Source organism: Cyprinus carpio, chromosome A2 (assembly GCF_018340385.1).
Source record: "Cyprinus carpio isolate SPL01 chromosome A2, ASM1834038v1, whole genome shotgun sequence".
In the NCBI taxonomy this organism is placed as follows: domain Eukaryota; kingdom Metazoa; phylum Chordata; class Actinopteri; order Cypriniformes; family Cyprinidae; genus Cyprinus; species Cyprinus carpio.
In genome coordinates, this window is record NC_056573.1 from 15,899,105 (window position 1) to 15,913,113 (window position 14,009).

At 36.9% G+C, this 14,009-nt stretch overlaps 2 protein-coding genes across 2 annotated transcripts; both read left to right on the forward strand.

Moving 5' to 3' along the window:
* Positions 1-1,741: 1,741 nt before the first annotated feature.
* Positions 1,742-7,347, forward strand: LOC109106853 (thread biopolymer filament subunit gamma-like). Its single transcript, XM_042775612.1, is given in 9 exon segments — positions 1,742-2,469; positions 2,472-2,568; positions 3,328-3,387; positions 3,576-3,636; positions 3,759-3,854; positions 4,590-4,769; positions 4,863-4,988; positions 5,605-5,846; positions 7,200-7,347. Coding segments are annotated over 8 exon segments (1,293 nt in total). The 5' UTR covers positions 1,742-2,027; the 3' UTR covers positions 5,836-5,846; positions 7,200-7,347.
* Positions 7,348-11,620: 4,273 nt separating this feature from the next.
* LOC109102655 (C-C chemokine receptor type 9-like) lies at positions 11,621-13,910 on the forward strand. The gene is made up of 3 exons (XM_019116038.2): positions 11,621-11,773; positions 12,030-12,095; positions 12,237-13,910. The coding sequence occupies exons 2-3, from the start codon at positions 12,045-12,047 to the stop codon at positions 13,272-13,274; spliced, it is 1,089 nt and encodes a 362-aa protein (XP_018971583.1). The 5' UTR covers positions 11,621-11,773; positions 12,030-12,044; the 3' UTR covers positions 13,275-13,910.
* Positions 13,911-14,009: the final 99 nt, after the last annotated feature.

The window sequence follows — 14,009 nt, forward strand, 5'->3', positions numbered from 1 at the left end:
GTAACCCAGAATCAACTTTGGTTTCGCATTTGTTTCTCATAGCAAAGAGGTCTTAAAATATCTTGCTCTAAGGGGCTTTTTGAACTACTAAGGTACAGTTTGATGTACTTTTTGTCTACCAGCCAAGTTCGTCAACTGATGGCTATTTCTGCATTATAAACAAATCTACTGTTATATTGTAAACCAAGGCGGATTATCCTAACCTATGAGTCTCTTGTGATAAACGCCAAGTATTAAAATAATCAGTAATGGAATAAAACTTCTTCCTCCCCTAAATAACCCTGGGAGAAGTGCAATGTACACTTCACATTGTTATGAGATTCAAAGAAATTAAAAAAGTGTCACATTTTCCACTGAACCAGAGACAATTCCTCATCTGATGAGAAAACAAAAGAGTGTGATTCCCCCTTCTCTTTCCCTGTCATGTATTGTTCGGGGGAATTTTTTTTTTTAAGAGCACATTCAAAACAGTTGAGCTGTCTTTACAATGCAGTTTCTCATCAAACAATACTGGTTAGGTTTTCTATTAGATCAAATTTTAATTTCTTTAATGTTTAATGTAATCACATATGTGGCAGCTGAGTTTGATCATGCCATGGGCATGTCATGAGTTTGCAAAATGAGTGAAGGTATGCTTCACCTGCCATCAGAACAGGCACAATCATATTGGGAGAATCTGCCCTTGAGACTTTCAAGACCAAACAAAAGTCTGCTAGATTCCACTTTTTATTAATACAAATTTTTATTGATACCAAACACTGACCTTATGCAAGAGATCTGTGATAACAGAATTACATAAAGGCTGGAGTTGACAGATTTCATAGAAAACTGCCTAGTGTGTCACTAGTCTAAGTGTTTTTTTTTTTTTTTAAAAGCTTTGTTTTCATTTGTCTCCTAGAAACAAGGTACATGTTTCTGTGTAATTTTGTTGCGTGTTCCTGTCCTTTCATGTCTGATGTTTTTCTCTGTAAAAAAAAACAAACATAGTATTTACGATAACTAGTGTTTTAAAATCTGTTCATATTTTCAATTGTTTTCAGATAGTTCAAAATCTGTAGTGTATTCCTGCCATAATGCTAAAGCTAGTGTTCTAGAATCTCTTTTAACTGAATTCCACACAACAATCTGGTAAAGATACTTGATCGAGTGGCGATTTTTTTTTAATGGTAAAATAGCCTGTGAAATAGCTCATAGATTATTTATATAACAGTATTTAAGTTTATAGTATTTATTATAGTGTTAATATTTTTAGCTAGCATTTATTTTTACATTTTCAGTTTAATTAATGTTCAAGTAATTTTTATGTTTTTGTCATTTTTAAGTTTTTTTTAAATAAGATTTTTTTTCATTTTAGTTCTAATCATTTTATTACTTCAAACATTTTTAAAGTTTTTCATCTAATATATATATTTTATTTCATTTAACATATATAATTTACAGAAATTACGTGCAATAGTTTTAGTTTTAGTTAACAATAACAACACTGGCAGATTTTTGTGGAGCATTATACTATAAATCAGCATTTATAATGTCATTTTCCTATGATTATTCTCAGGCTCAAAATGTTCTGTGCTTCCACAAGCAAAGACGTCAGATTTTAAAAAGTGTAGGTTTTGGGAAAGTATTTTTGAATTTCTTTTTGGTGACATTTCTCCAGTCATTTAAAAGAGATTAAAGGCATTTAAAATTTCTGATGGGGAATTAAATCTTAGTATTTAGTAAGGTAAATGTGTATGACACCTTTGAAAAAAACCTAGGGGTGATATTCATCGTTCAGCTTTCACTGAAATACAGCATTTAGATTGAAAACCCATCCTAGAAGGAACATATGCCTGCAGGTCAGAATATTTTGAGGTTTAACAGACAACCGACACCATACTTTGCCACTGAGACAAGTTACAGCTTATTCTTTCTGTATAGAGTGTCTCTTTTTGCAATGCCCTCCATCCCTCAAGTGTATTTAAACAGCGATTATTAGTCTCTCGCCCTGCACTCTCCACTTAGTTCTGATCCTTCAGCTGTTCACCATGGCTTTTTCCATTTCTTTGGCCTCTTCCAGGATGTCTGGTGGATATGGAGGATTTGGTGCAAGTGGTGGCGCAAGATTGGGTCTGGGTCTCAGGGGTGGTTCTGGCTTAAGTGGAGGTTTTTGTCTGGGAGGAGGACTGGGCTTTGGAGCTGGTGGAGGTCTCGGCCTTGGCCTTGGTAGAGGTGCAGGGGCTGGTGCACTGGTTGCCAGTCCTGCTTTCGTAATGGGTCGTGCCGTTGCTGCAGGAGGACTCGGTGCAAGCGCCGCTCTCGCTGTCGGTCCATCATCAGGTGCTGCTGTGGCCCCGATACGGTCAAGAGCGGCTGAGAAGAACACACTCTCTGGGCTGAATGACCGTTTTTCCACATACATGGCCAAAGTACGGGGGCTACAGCAGGAGAACGCAGCTCTGGAGGCCAAGCTGTCCCAACTGACGGGGGGACGGATGTGTCTCAAGAGTCATCTTTGAATGCGACGATAGAGTATGAGGCCCAGCTGAGTGAGTATCACAGCACATTGGAAACTCTCACTATTGACACATCATTGCGATTGTAGCCAAGTACAAGTACTTAGGCACAATAATAGATAATAAGTTGCAATGGAACAGTAATACTGACACTGTCTATAAAAAGGGGCTGCAGAGGCTGCATTTTATGCGGAGACTAAGACAATTTAGAGTGGATAGTGATATGATGTTACTTTTTTATCACTCATTTGTGGAGAGCACTCTAATTTTTTTGTTGTGTTGCCTGGTATTTCTCTTTGTCAGTGACCAATAAAAACAGACTGAGCAAGATAGTTAACCTGGCTAGCAAGGTTGCGGGGAAAAAACTAGACAGTATGGCTATTACCTGTGAAAGAAGGGTGTTGAAGAAAGGTCAAGCAATTAATAGAGATATGTCACACCCCCTACACCAGGCATATGAGGTGTTGCCTTTAGTTTATCTTTTTTAGTGACCAATAAAAACAGACTGACATTCATTCCAACTAGCATTACATTTATGAATAAGAACTTACCTGCAGGACAGCACTTTAAATAGCATCATGCACTTTCTTTCCAGCTTGACTGTTACAGTATGCACAACTGCACTTTATTATCCTAGTTATGTGTAGTGGGGTTTGAGTCTTCTGTCCTGATGGTGGGTATGTCTGGGGGGGTGTTTGGGTAAGAGGGAAATTTTGTTGTATATTTTGTTTGGAATTCTGTCTTGTCAACTGTCTTGTTGTCTTATGTATAAATGTATCAGACGTACTGTATGGTGTAGAACAAATTTCCCAAAGGATAAATAAATCTCTCTCATCAAACTGGAGATTGAGCTGGACAATGTCTGTGGAACTGCCCATGAACTGAAGGCTAAGTGAGGGCCTTTTTTTTTTTTTTGACATTAGATCTGGTGTTTTCTTTTTTAAGGAAATAAAATTTGTGGGAGTATAACTTAAGATTTTATGATATAATTACATAAAAAAGCCTTTTAATGTTATTCAAACACCAGAAATATACATCATACTGTCAATAAATCAAGTGTTATTTTGAATTTTCTCCAAGGCTTGACTTTGAGCAAGGAGTGAAGTTTCAGCTTGAGTCTGATATTGCTGCCATGAAAAAGGTGAGAAAAATGATATTGACTCACAGAATCTATATTGAAATCCATCTGTTATTGACTTAAAATTGAATTTGTTGTGCATAGACAACTAAAACTTTGACCACATGTCTCTATACCTTTTTTAGGACATAGAATTGGCCTCTGACTTAAGAATTGATCTGGATGCCAAATACTCCAGCCTGAAAAATGAACTGGACTTTGTCAACAAAACACAAGAAGAGGTACAAATTAAAGATCTGTGTTGATTAAAATCTGAAATGCATGCAAGGAGTAATCGAGTAAAAATATTTTTAATTTTTAATTTTTGAGAATCAAATTTATTTTTATGTAACGATTTATTGTTTTTCCACTAATGAACATTTGAACATTAAAAATGCAATAATAAATAAAGACTTTAGAGTAATAGCAGTAATTTTGTGACATTTTATTATAATTTAAAATAACTTTTGCATTTACACATATTTTAAAATGCAATTTATTTCTTCAGTGTCATACACAAAGTTCAAAACATTTATTTAAAATATAAATCTTTTGTAGCGTTTTAGTCTTTGCTGTCATTTTTGATCAATTTAATGCATCCTTGCTTATTAAAATTATTAATATAACATAATTTTGTTATATTAATACATTTTTTTAAGTGAAAATGATGTGACATACAGCCAGTATGGTGACCCATACTCAGAATTCATGCTCTGCATTTAACCCATCCAAGTGCACACACAGCAGTGAACACACACACACACAGCAGTGAACACACACCTGGAGCAGTGGGCAGCCATTTATGCTGCGGTGCCCGGGGAGCAGTTGGGGGTTTGGTGCCTTGCTCAAGGGCACCTGAGTCGTGGTATTGCTGGCCCAAGACTCGAACCCACAACCTTAGAGTTAGGAGTCAAACTCTCTAACCACTAGGCCACGACTTCCCCTAAATTATTAACTGGTTATATCTGTCACTGTAGGAACTGTCATCTTTGCAATCTAAACTGGGTGCAACAACAATGGACACTTCAGTCTCAATGATTGAAGTAGACACCGGGAAGTCCTTTGACATCTCTGCAGCTCTTAACAAGATACGAATGGTATATGAGAAATCTGTGCAGCAACACAGAGAAGAGGCTGAGGTGTATTACAAACTCAAGGTCTGCACACAGGAAGTACTCACGTGGTCTAAATGTCTTGATCATTTTGGCATTCCAAATAATATACCTTATTGTATCTACTTATGAATCAAGATGGATGAAATTCAGACAGCCAATGCCAAAAACACAGAGGCCGTGTCATCGACTAAAGCTGAGACCACAACAGCCAGGAAAGAGCTGCAGATGCTGAATTTAGAGCTTCAAGGGCTTGTGGCGGCAGTAAGTGTTTGACTTTTTAAATGATACACATTGAGATACAACTGATGTGTGATGATGGCCAAAGCAAGACACATATGAAAGAGATGTGCAATTTAATCAAGGCATTTTTAGCGGTGTTCAGATGGTAAAGGTGCTCAACCGTAGCAGTTTCCTTGAGAAAGTGTATTCATCAGCAGTGTGAAATGCTTCAGTGCAGGTTCTCAGCATATAATAAACATCTCCTGAATAAATCACAGCTGTCTGAGAAAGGAAAGAGATGACATAGGAAGTGGTTATTGATCTCAGGCATTTCATATTGTCTGCAAAAGCCCCAATGCCACAAGTGGCTTAGATGCTGCAAAAGAACTCATTTCCCAGACAACTCATGCGCTTCAAGAACTTTACATCATTTACAATAAACTGAGTGTCTTAGAATATGAGATATCAAAGTGCTGAAGCATTAGGTGGAGTTTTTTGGCACTTTTTATGAATCTGTATGTTAAAGTTGTATGGTAAAATTCTGGACAACAATAAAAACATTATTCTTTGAAACATAACATACCCTGATCCCCATCTATGGAGACTATTTGTTTTGAAGTCATCCAAAAGGATGAAATTGTTGTTGATTTTTTTTAAGAACATGACTCAAGAGATTAGTTTAGCAGAAGCCCAGGCCCAGTCCAGTGTGGGTGTTGCTGAGTACCAGGCACAGATCGCTAGCCTCTCATCAGCCATAGAAGTGGCTAAAGCAGACCTTCACAAACAGATCCTGGCCTACCAAGAGCTGCTGGACATCAAACTCACCCTGGATGTTGAGATCTCCACCTACAGAAAATTGCTGGAAGGAGATGACTTCAAGATGACTTAAGAACTGCTTTTGTAAGTTTCAATGTCTTTGACTAAATAGAAACCAAAAGCGAGAGCCAGTTAACAAATCGCAAAGATCCAAAATGGATGGTATCAAAAGCATCAGGGGCTGTCATCAGGGAGTTTCCTGACTGCTTTAGAAAGCATTTGTGGTCAGACGGTTGTATCTAACTGAGTGTTTGCTTGGTTACTGTTAATCAAAAATGTGTTATATTTATGAGCATGCATTGCATGACTGCTCAAACCAACAGAATGTTTCTGCTAGTACAGCTATGAGTTAGATTTTTTTATGACGGAGATGACAGAAAGATCTCCCGAGATAAAAGAGAGATAGATGACCAAAGTCTCCCTATTCTGTCACCATTTACACACCCTCATGTCATTCCAAACCACCCATGACGTTCTTTTCTTCTGTGGAATAGACATGGAAAATTTTGAATTTAAGTTTTAAAATGTACATCACTATTATTCACTGATAATCACTGTGACTGGATCATTGATTTAGTGAGAACCGGATTAGTAAGATTTGTTAATGAATCATTAGGCAGGCTGCATTGGCAATTTTCTCTAGCTTTGCAGCCCCAGTCCTCATTCACTTCCATTATATTCAAAAGAGTGGTCAAGATACGCTTTAAAATTCACTTTTGTGTTCCATGGAAGAAGGAAAGTCATGTGGATTTGTATCTCTGTCCCTTTAAATATACCCTACAATTACAAAATTTGGCCTTAACGTGACAGCAGATAGGATGATCATCTGTTTTCCCTTTTTATGCACATGATGAAGTGACGCAGTTGTTGACATCAGGATTTTGTTAATTCAGCTAAAGTGAACATCTGTGGTTCTTATGAGGCATATTGATACAATAGATATAGCATTATAAGATGTGTTATATAGTTTTATTTATAGGCTATTTTATTGAAAAGTAAAGTCCGGGAGCATCTGCACTTTTCCATCAGGGAGGGCCCTGCCCCACACCAGCACCCCCCAGGACTCCCCCCATTACCCTGCCCCAAAGGACATACAAACTAGATACATCCTGACAGGCAAGTTTGACTCTAACATGCAAGGGCAGTGTAGGACAGAAACCGCTTTAGGTTTATGAATGTTATGGATTTGAAAACTTATCATTAGTGCTCATCCCTTGTCTTTTAATGTGCCTATGTCTTAATTTCCACTGTCCCTTTTTCTCTACCAACAGCTGGGCAAATAAAGGTCAAAGAAATTATTACGCAATCATTTTATCCATTTGATTTAAAGTGAAATTCTGTTTGGAATTTTTGAGCTTCCCTTGCATTCGCCATGTGACATTGCTGTGTTCATCAGAACAATGCCGGCATGTGACTTCCCTCATCTTTTCTACACAGAGACATCAGTCATCTCTGATGCAGATGATACTGAATCCTCTTGAATGCTGGGAGGTGTCCAGTCAATGCAGTCTCGGTGAATGCAGACCCCAGCCCAAATGTGTGGAACCCCATCCTTGTTTCTCCAATAAAGCTGCATTTTGGATGAAATCTTTTGTTTAATTTCTCTTAGCATATAATGCTAAGGCATTCAGTACCAGTTTACTGCAAAAATAGGCCTCATTCAAATAAAAAAATCATATAATTTCAGTATAAGCACAGAAAAACTCAAAATTAATGACAGAGAATTATTTTTCTCAATCTGAGTCATCTAAATGAATGGAACTGAATGTATCAGACTTTTCAATACTACATATGAGAGACAGGACTGTTTAAGATGAATGGATTTACTAGAATGAATAGGACTTTTCTATTGTATGAGAGAGTACAGTTGAAGTGAACATGTTTGATTATTCCCTAGTTGGGTCTTTTAGGTCCCTAATGGCATGTAGTGATGGTAAAAAATGAGAAATTTTATTTTAATGCTTTTGCATTCTCATGCAATATGCTTGTTATATATATCTATATATATATATATATATCTATGTTATATATATGTTCTCATGCAATATGCTTGTTATATATATTTTTTGTTTTCCATCATTTAGGGGCTCCATAATTAGGGGCCATTCAAACAGAAAATAAATGTGAGACGTGAAAGAGAGCAATCATTTTTTTTTTTTTTACTTTTTAAAAGTTCAAAAGTTTTCTTTTAACTTGGAAACTTCGGTTAAACATGTCTGTGTAGCTCGTTAACATGTAAAAAAAAAAAAAAAAAAAAAATTCAGCGTAGTGCAAAATAGGAAAAATGGCCCTTAAAAGGATAGGTTTCCCAAATCTTTTACTCACCCTCAAGTTGTTCCAAACCTGTATGATTTTCTTTCTTCTTTTGAACATAAAAAGTACATGTTGGTAAAAATTGATGGTATTGACTTCCGTAGTATTGAAAAAATACTATGGAAGTCAATGCCTACTGTCAACTATCTTCTTTTTTTTTCAGCAGAAGACAGGAACTCATACAGGTTTGGAACATGTGAATAATGAGTAAATGATGACAGAATTTTTTATTTTTGGATGAACTATCCCAAACAATCTAGTGTTTGGTTGTGCTACCTGTGCTTGTTGGATGAAGTAGCTCTTAACAGCGATGATTCAATTAAATTCAATTCAAGTTTATTTGTATAGCGCTTTTCACGATACAAATCGCTGCAAAGCAGCTTTACAGAAAATGTAATTTCTACAATATATTTAGTAGTAGCTTGTCAGTGGTGACTATGTCAAATTGATGTACATATGGCAGAAATGTACAGTAAAATTCAGTTAATGACGTAATCAAACAGACGATGAACACTAATAACAGCAATGATTATTTGATGCAATCAAACTTGTAGCAAAATTTGGTAGTTTATGTTGTTTCAGGGTTGGCATCATCTGAGGTCCTCTGAGGGGTTAGCATCATCTCTTCTCCGGTGTTCGGTCATCTCAGGTCTTTGTAAGTGCTGGATCCAGACTGAAGCTTGTGTAATTCCTAGTTACCATGGGAACCGGGATGTTAAACAGATAAATAAATAGAGACATAATTAGCATAGCTGTTGTTTCAACCAAGCAAGAATGATTTGTTCAACCCAAGCTATGGAATAATAATGTGCATTTGATCAGATATAACTGCAATGATGTTACTGAAAAATGAAGTTAGTAAAGTTAGTAGTGCTACTTTAGTAAGTTACTCTGCAAAAGCCACCAGAAGTATGTGACTTTTGTGTATTTGTGCTTTTAGTTGGTTCAATAGTAACATTTTTGAATAAATCTTAGTGAACTTAGTGGTGTATTACTTCTTCTTTAGACACAATGATGCTATATAAACTCCTTCAGAAGTTTAGTTGCTCTCAAACAGTTCTTGTTAGAATATTTCATGTTGCTCTGTTGAGAAAATTGAGGAAGTTATGCTTTGTGAAATCACGCTACCATCACGTCATTTGTTTTGCTTACTTTTTTTTTCCATTTTAATTTTGCACATTACCACAGTGATGCCAAAGGGCTCATGACACTGGTCAAAACATCATGTGATTTAAAAGTGTATTATGGAAGTGTAAACAAACTCAATCCGAACTACACCTCAATTTAACCTTATGTTAGAGCAGAGAGTTAAAAAAACAAAAAGAGTGAGGGACTAAACCTAAACAAGCCACAGATAAGCAGCAGGCTAACAACCTGAAATCTTTCTTATGTCATATGTCAAATAATAGTATTAAAATGCATTTTTTGGTTTCTGCAAAGTGTATGAATGAATTAATAAACCCTCCAAACTCAACCAGTTTTGAGTGGGTGGGTGTGTGATTTTGTGCTTTGTTCCTCCATATAGCCTTGTGGTCTTAGCATGTCGTGCAAATGTTCACCGCAGAATGTTCTCAGTACTACAAGGTGACAAATGTTTGTTCTCATCTCACCATGCCACAACCGTTGCTAGGTAATGCAGGTTTGTCAAGCAAACTGTCATACCAGGAGGGACACATCACGTAAATCAAACTGAATTTCTAGTCAGTTTGCACTGATTTAAAACAAGATGTGGATTGCATCAGCTTCTGTTTACACTTCAAGAATGCCTGCATCAGTGATTGATCACTTTATAACAGTCTTCAGTTCAGTGAAATAACCTACAGATAAAGAATCTGCGTTTAGCGCTGAAAGGAGGCAGTCTAACATGAATCACATGCTACCTCAACGTTTTTTTTTTCTTTCTTGGGTTTAACCAATCAGGGCTCAAACCACAGTTTGAGGAAGGCCTAAAAACTCAGTTAAAGAGACGTGTGTGTGCATGAGTTTCGTTTGACCTGGTCATCGAAAACTGTAAAGAAAGAGGAACATTTGGTGGTTGGTATGCGTAATGGACACCTATAAATTCCACTGGGTTTAATTATAGACTTGTCAAGAACGTCAAAGCTCGTCACCTCTTGTGATATCCAACCGTTACCTATTATTGTAAATCAATACATCCAACAAATTTTCACACAAAAGGAATTTTTATTTACCAGCGCAGAACTGTAATTCATGACTGGAAATGAGCGATAAGATAAATTGAGAAATCAGTATTGCATTCAGAAATGGCAGCAACAGATCCAAGATAACCTAAAAAATCTTGAAAATGTCTTTGCGAAGCCATCCAACAGCGCAACCTAAACTATCTTGTGTATCTATACTAAGCTTGAACGTTGTTTGTTGCAAGTTGCACTCTTATATCAAATATTTAATATTTCATTTTTAATTGTTCGAAGGGGGAACATGCCGTGCTGTGTCTGACGTGATAAGGAGGAAATGTGTCCTTCAACACAGGCTATGGCATAATAAGGCACATAGAATAAGAGAAGCATGTGTCTGTTGAGACAATATTAATGATAAACAGGATGTCTGGGGCACGAAGATTCACACTTGAGCAAGGAAGCATACACGCAATGATGATGTGTAAAAACTTTCAGCTTAAAAGATATCATCTACTTGTGTTGTTTGTGGAGTGTGTAAACGTAAATTAAAAATATGAAAATTTAGCAATGCTAAAACTTCAAGCGTAATAGTCATTATGCTTAGTCAGGGTCAACAGTTTGTGTGTATCATCTGTGTGTTGCGCAAAAATATTGGCAAAAAGTGCTCGATTTTGTCGGTTAATGTATGGTTAGTGTTTTAGTTGTGCTATTAGAATCTGGATCGTGTCATGTCACTGACAATGTGACTGACCACAGTGACTAACAAACCTTGGAAAAAGAGAAGGTAATAGGTGCCTCCTTGTTTTTGTTTTCTTTTTCTTGTATTTTAATCAAGAGAGATGACAACAAGAGTTCAGTATAGGCAAACTAAAAATCTAATAAAATGAAAATGAATTTAGATGTTATTTTAATGAATTTAGATGTATAACATCAGAAATGAGTGAACAGGGGTACCAACATTCTTCCCTGGATGTCCAGAGAGAGACAGTATACATAAGGCATGCATAAGACATTCACTCTGCCTACACACTCTCTCACTTCAGAAAAGATGGTTGAGGTTCTGGTGGAGGTGCTATTTAATTTCTGCTTATTCTTCTTTTCTTTTTTTTCTTTTTTTGAGCAGCATAAAGCACATTTTAGTCCTGTGCATGCAATTATGTATCTCCAAAGATAAAGCTGCATGATATTGAGGAGAGTTTTCACACATGTGTGAACAAGTGCGTCAAAACTCATTAAGTTTTTAAGACATGTTCAAAAATCCAATTAAAACATAGTTTACTCTTTTATGTTGTACTATGTATAAAAAGGGCTCATAAACAAAGATTTCTGATCTGGTGTTATGTTTGGAGGTGGATCTATGAAGGAGGGGGAAAAAAGCATTCAAAGAGTTCATGCTCCTGTGCGTCACTGTGGTTTAACCTCAGACCTTAAAAGCTTCTGCAAAACAGACGGCGCCAAAACACACCGTGAAAGTGATCTTAGCGATCGGGAAGACAGCAGACAGCAGACAGCAGCTCATCTTTATTACTAGTCCCAGTTTTTCTCAAATAACATAGAGTAAGTACTGACTTAAGCTGCCTTTATGTAAAGGAACATAAATTGAGAATGATAACACACTGAGAACTGATAGTGTTTAATTTCATTTAAACAGAACAGATTCAAAAGTCTGATTGTTTTTGGTTGTGCATATTTGTGAATATAATATTTGATGTGTTTTTACATGATAAAAGCAAATATTCTTAAATATTTATTAAAGTATTATATTTTTATTATTATATTATTATAATTATTATATTTTTTTTACTTATTTAAGAATAGAGAATCAACAATGAACATAATTGAGTCTGTGACCTCGTTCAATGGGCTGACTTCAGAATATGTAAGTGATATCTGAATATTTACTTTAAGTGCATGCTGTCTCATTATAATGTTTGTCATCTTTAAGATCAACAAGGTTGCAGTTTAAATGCACAGTATCAGGGTTAATAAAAGCTAAGACATGCTTTACTATATTTCACAGGATTATGAAGATTCTTCCACAACTATGGGTGATTATGAAGATGGGTCAATATGTGAGAGATCATCAGTGCGAGAGTTTCGAAGGTACTATGAGCCTGCTCTCTATTGGCTAATTGTAATTCTGGGAGCCGTTGGCAACAGTCTTGTAGTCTGGATATACACATACTCTAAAAACCGCCTGAAGTCGATGACAGATGTTTATCTACTGAACCTGGCTCTGGCCGACTTGTTCTTCCTCTGCACTCTGCCCTTCTGGGCTGCCGATTCCATCTTTGGTTGGACTTTTGGCTCGGCCCTCTGCAAAATCGTCTCTGCCATTTACAAAATCAACTTCTTCAGCAGCATGTTTCTACTTACCTGCATCAGTGTTGATCGCTACATAGTGATTGTCCAGACTACCAAAGCGCAGAACTCCAAAAGGGATCGTCTCCTGTACAGCAAACTCATTTGCGTGTTTGTCTGGCTCCTGGCGGCTGTGATATCCATTCCAGAGTTTCTCTTTGCTCGTTTGAAAATGAATGAGGAGGGCAATAATATTTGCATGATGGTCTACTGGTACAATGAAAACAATCAAACAAAAATATTGGTCCTCGCTCTCCAGATTTGCATGGGCTTCTGCATCCCTCTCATAGTGATGATCTTCTGCTATGCCAACATCATCCGCACCTTGCTCAAGACGAGGAACTTTGAGAAGCACAAGGCCCTGCGGGTCATCCTGGCAGTTGTGGCGGTGTTTGTTATCTCTCAGCTTCCATACAACGGCCTGTTGGTCTTCGAAGCCACTCAGGCAGCCAATATGACCATCACAAACTGCGAAGAGGTCAAGCGCTTTGACATCGCCGGCCAAGTTATGAAGAGTCTCGCTTACATGCACAGCTGCCTAAATCCGTTCCTTTATGCCTTCGTTGGAGTGCGTTTCCGAAAAGATGTGATTCGAATTTTCCACAACCTTGGCTGTGTTCCAACCCATAAGAGCCCCAAGATGCCACGCCCCTCTATTATGTCAGACACAGACACCACCAATGCACTCTCATTGTGATTATTGTCAGAACACTGTTAGTGAAGTTTGCTTAGCAAAAGCTTCTGTTTTGCTGCAGGTGCTTAGCATCTGAGTTTCAAAGCAGAAGTCTGAGGTTCCATAAAAGCATGCTTGAAAACATGCTGTCTGTAAGAGAGTGAAGTAACCTGCTCACCACAATGAGATGGCTGCAGCCTTGGATATTGCATAACAAGAGTTCTCTTTGTTTGGCTGGGCCATTAATATGAATGTCAAATCCACGAACCGTGGCAGGGAAAGTGCATGGTTACTGTTTTGTCCATTTAACTGTGACATTATTTTCCATCTCTTGTTCAGCATTAATATCTAAATGTTGTATAGCAACATGATTTGTCATGTACAAGCACTGAATTTGTTCAAAAAGTATTTTTCTTCCAAAAAATTATTAATGTTTATAAATGTTATTATATTATGATATTTTTGTCTCGTCGTTGCTGCAAAAGTATAACTGTGAATGTTTTTCTTCATGATTTAAAGCCAGTTGTGTACATTCAGGGTATTTGTGCATATGTTTTGTTTTTACATCACACAAGAAAATAATGTATATATATATATATGTATTTGCTGCTCCTTTTGTAAAACTTCAAACAGTATATTAAATACAAGTTAGGCTTGAAATGCAGGCTTCCTAACTGTAGTATTATTCCCTGTCTTTCATACACACACCTATGCTTAAACACATTTTTTCCATCATGCACTAATATCATTAGATACAGG